The 4,910-nt window shown below is 58.4% G+C and overlaps 1 protein-coding gene across 1 annotated transcript; it reads left to right on the top strand.

Moving 5' to 3' along the window:
* Positions 1-350: 350 nt before the first annotated feature.
* LOC119277553 lies at positions 351-2,600 on the top strand. Its single transcript, XM_037558829.1, has one exon. It carries the CDS (start codon positions 751-753, stop codon positions 2,323-2,325), a length of 1,575 nt encoding a protein of 524 aa, XP_037414726.1. The 5' UTR covers positions 351-750; the 3' UTR covers positions 2,326-2,600.
* The last annotated feature ends 2,310 nt before the right edge of the window (positions 2,601-4,910 follow it).

Here is a 4,910-nt window from a genome sequence, read left to right on the forward strand (position 1 = left end):
TACGGAAGAAAGGCCATGAGCCGACCAACTTTTCAGGCAACAGATCAATAGCAAACGAGGACATGGAAAAAGGCGCAAGCAAATGAAGTTATTACACGAAAGCATTGCCAATTTCCGCGAAGCAGAAGGCAAAAACGCACATGCGGCACGGCACGGCGTCCGTCCGCGTGGACGTGAGCGCAGCGGTGGCGTGTGCCCTAACGCCGTGGGCGTGGAGATGACGGCACCGTCCGCCTCGCCGTCTCAGGGCCAGCCGCATCCGGTGGAGGCCGCTTCCGAGCCCCAGAAGACAATAAAAGCGGCCGTCCCCCCACAACGACCTCTTCCCTTTCTTCCACCTCCCACCCAACCCCCACCCCCACCCCGCCCATGTCCTCGCGCCCCTGCTCCCCGCCCCACCCGAGCTAAAAATTGCGAAGCTTTCCGAATGGAGGTGACCGTCGGGTAACCCATCGTCCGTCCGCCCCCGCCATGAGCCCGTGATTCCTAGCAAGTTCTCCGGGGTTCCGGATTTGGTTCAGATTTGTGGGCGTGTTCCCGTGGGGGAACTGATGGTGGGTTACATGGAGTGGTCGCACGATTGGCTGCTGTGGGACGCCTTCTTGGAATGCGGAGGGATCCGGAGGCCGCCGATTAGATAGCGGCCGGGGAGGAGGGAGGAGCGGAGGACCAGGAGGAGGCCGCCATTAGCACCCACCCTGCCACCCACCCACCACCCCGACGCCCGACTCGCCGCCCTGCCTGCCACCCATGGGGGAGGACCTCGTCACCACCCTGTCCATGGAGAACGGCGGCGGCGGCGGGGGCCACCACGGCCTCTGCACCCTGCTCTCCATGGACCCCTCCGGTCACCTCGACGACCGCGCCGTCGGCGTCATGGTGCAGCCACGCGCCAGAGGTGGCGCGCGCGCCCACGCCCACGCCGTGTCCCTCTCCGGCGCCCCGCCGCCCGACATCAACCAGCCGTGGCAGACGGAGCCCTGCGACATGCTCGGCGTCGGCCTCGGGCCGCAGGTCTTCGAAGCCGAGGCCGTGCTCAGCACCGCTCCCAAGGCTGCCGCCGGGAGCCGCAAGACCACCAAGCGCGGGGACAGCATCTGGGGCGCCTGGTTCTTCTTCACCTTCTACTTCAAGCCCCTGCTGTCGGACAAGGCCAAGAGCAAGGTCGTCCGGGACGCCAACGGCGTGTCGGGGTTCGACAAGTCGGACCTCCGGCTCGACATGTTTCTGGTGCAGCACGACATGGAGAACATGTACATGTGGGTGTTCAAGGAGAGGCCGGACAACGCCCTCGGGAAGATGCAGCTGAGGAGCTACATGAATGGGCACTCACGCCCTGGCGAGCCGCATTTCCCTTTCAGCGTGGACAGGGGATTTGTCCGGTCGCACCGGATGCAGCGCAAGCACTACCGGGGCCTCTCGAACCCGCAGTGCATCCACGGGATTGAGGTGGTGAGTTCGCCGAATCTCGTGGGCATCACAGATGTGGACCGGAGGAGGTGGGCGGAGCTCACAGGGAGAGAGCTCAATTTCTCCATCCCACAGGAGGCCAGCGATTTCGGGACATGGAGGACCATGCCAAACTCAGAGCTTGAGCTGGAGAGGCCACACACACATCCTGCCATGAAGAGCAATACTAATAATGTTCAGCAGCAACCCCCCAAGAAGACGCTTAATGGATCAGGCTTGAATTTGTCATCGCCATCCAATCATTCAGGAGAGGACGGTATGGATCTCTCCCCTGTCAGCAGCAAGCGAAGGAAGGAGGCATTTCCACATGCCATGGATGAGGAGTGCTTCTTGCCTCTGAACCCTTGCACTGGGAGGACACAACAAGATATCGAGATGCAGTCGGTAGTGCAGCCTTCGTGGATGCACGAGTTCACCGGGGTGATGAGGAAGGCCTCTGGGCCAGCAACTGCTGCCAAGTCCATTTACGAGGATGATCAGGGCTACTTGATAATGGTCAGCTTACCATTTGTCGATCAACAGAGGGTAAAAGTTTCATGGAAGAACACTCCTACTCATGGCATAGTTAAAATCTTCTGTGTCAGTACAGCCCGGATGCCATACATAAGGAGACATGACAGGGTCTTCAAGCTCACTGACGCCATGCCCGAGCACTGCCCTCCTGGGGAGTTCATCCGTGAAATACCTCTAGCCACCCGTATCCCCGAAGATGCCAAGCTTGAGGCATGCTTTGATGAGGCCGCTGCAGTTCTTGAGATCATGGTCCCCAAACGGGGAAACGAGCCGGAAGAACATGAAGTTAGGGTCTCCATGCGCCCTCCTCACCTGGGAGTGAACGACCTGCTTATGACATAGGTAATGGAAGGTCTATCTTGTGTGTGATCACCAGATCATATGCTCCAAGGGGCTACTGTTAGCATCTTGTTCCGAGACTGTTGCTGTTGCTTACTGTGCCTGGCCTCTTCAGCAACAAGCTTTTGCTGAAGATTAGTTCGTTCTAGCTTGTATGTGACGGGTGTCTTTTTAACCCTCGTGTTCTCTTCTCCTAGCATCATATTGTGGGCCTGTTTGTCCTTGAATCTGTACCAGTTAACAGAATAAAAATTTATATTTGGTGGGTTACTGCTCAATTTTTGGATCTGGATTATAGTAACAATTCTTATGTTAGTACCAGTCTGTACTTCCCAAATTTACAATGTTCTTTGCAGTTAAGAGATTAATTCAGTGCTTCAGCTTATGGTGATGAACTGTAAATGTCTGTATCCAAGTCACAATCATCTTTCATGTCCCGATCAGCATACACCATACAGGAGTTGTTGATGCAGCACTGCTTTGGTCTCTCTGAAAAACAGAAACATCATCCCTTGCATTAAACTTCCATCTGGCGCCTTCTCACTGAATCTCTTGCTCTTGCAACTGGAGTTTTCACGACAGAAATAAAAAGGCTCCTCCATCTTACTTACTACTGGGTGGTAAGCACGATTTGGCAGATTTGGCATCCTGGAAGCTGGTGAACATCTAGTATAGTTTTTCTATGCCTCTTTTCTATAGCTATTTGGTACTAGTAGTACTACCAATCTTTTCTGGGTTTAATAACTGAAGTCTCATGCTCAACATAAGCTGTCTTGTGGTGATCTTCTCCATCTTACTTATACTACTCCAATAGACCTGGGTCTTCTACTGTGGATTGTTGATCTCTATCTACTCCGCTATATCTGGAGAACAAGAAATGAGTGAAGTTTCAAGGCAACAGATGTTATTAACATCAGGTCTATCTTACACCTAACAACTGCTGCTTGTACGTGCCTGTTCCGCTCTAGGTTCAGATAGCTGCAGCCCCCACCCCCCAGCACATACCCCGAGTATGGCACCAGGACACAGACAGGAGCAAGCCTGCTCAGCAAACGGGGCCCAAGAATTCGCTACAATCTGCTTCGGAACCTAGCTGCACCTCCTGGACCTGCTCGATAATGGAAGCACACGAAACGAAATTGCTACATTCTGCTGACGCCTCCTGCCTTCTGGGCCTGAACCTGCTCCTCCTCTGCGCTGCTCAGATTCGAAGCCACAACTTCCTGTTTCTCGAGCACCTTCATTTTCCTGCTCCTCTCGCAACACGGCAATCATACTTCCTCCGTCCGGAAATACTCGTCGGAGAAATGCATAAAAATGAATGTATCTAAAACTAAAATATGTCTAGATACATCCATTCCTCCGACAAGTATTTCCGGACGGAGGGAGTACAATACAAGCAATTAGGGCATCTCCAGCCGCGCCCCCAGGAAGGCCTTCCCAGGCGATTTTTTCGCGCCGGCGCCGAAAAAACGGCCAGTCGCGCCCTCAGGAGCTCGATTTTCGCCGGCTTGGGCCAAAAACAGCGCAGGCGGACCCAGCCCGAACCCGGCGCGCTGGGGGGCGTCCGGAGGCGCCGGGGCGAGCTGTTTTGGCGCGAAAAAGACGCGGGCCAGCCGCGTCAGCGACTCGGCGCCTCGTCTTCCCCCAACGGCCTCGGTTTCCGCGGGGAATCAATGGCAAGGCTGCCGCCGGTCAGCCTTGCCATTGATTCCTCACGGGCGGCGCTTCACGACGCCTCCCCTCCCTCGCACGCGTACACACGGGCGCGGCCCGGCTATAAAAGTCGGCCGCCTCCACTCGCCTGTGCCCACACCAGCCCCGCCCCTCGCCGCCGTCCAGCCCCTCCCTCTCCCTGCCTCTCCCGAGCGCCGCCGCCCAGCCCCTCCCTATACCTCTCCCGAGCCCGCCCAGCCCCGCCGTCGCCATGGCAGAACGCTTCCCCGGAGACGAGGCGGCGGCCAACGGCTTCGGCCGCCGTTCGCTCCGCGAACAAGAGTCCTGGCTCCTATTCCAGGCGAACATCTCGGCGTCACCGGACATGCGCGCCGGGCCAACGGGGTGGAGACTCAGCGCCGGGGGAGTGCCCATTCCCCCGTTGCCCGACGCCGTGGCGAAGCCATCCTACTTCGTCGAGGAGGTCGAGATCGTGCGCGCGTCCCTCACCGACGCCCAGCTCTCCCTCCCCCAGTACGCCGCCGACAACCACACGGCCTGGGCGGCGTATTTCGAGCGCCGCCAGCAGCAGCGATTGGCGTCCACCAACGGCGCGCCGGTGGTCGGCGGCCGGCAGAACAGCGAGGGGCGCCACCTCTGGTGGGGCATCCCCGGCCGCACACTCGAGGGCGTGCTCACGTACCTCGAGGGCGGCAACGACCCGCCGTTGGCGTACCCCCCGGCGCACCACCGACGCGTCGGGCCATGGGCGCCAAGGAGGTTCGGGTCCTCCTCCTCCTCTTCCTCTTCCCGATCCTCATCGCACTCCTCCGGCACACCGGCCCTGCTCGGCGTCAAGGCCGAGCCCGCGGCGGAGTCGCCGCTCGGCCGGCGCACTCGTAGCGTCGGCATCGTCATCAACGAGGGCGGCC

The sequence above is a fragment of the Triticum dicoccoides genome, chromosome 3B (assembly GCF_002162155.2).
Source record: "Triticum dicoccoides isolate Atlit2015 ecotype Zavitan chromosome 3B, WEW_v2.0, whole genome shotgun sequence".
NCBI classification, from domain to species: domain Eukaryota; kingdom Viridiplantae; phylum Streptophyta; class Magnoliopsida; order Poales; family Poaceae; genus Triticum; species Triticum dicoccoides.

Bases quoted from the DNA above. Each gene is read 5' to 3' on its own strand.
- LOC119277553 (XM_037558829.1), top strand. From the start codon at position 751: ATGGGGGAGGACCTCGTCACCACCCTGTCCATGGAGAACGGCGGCGGC.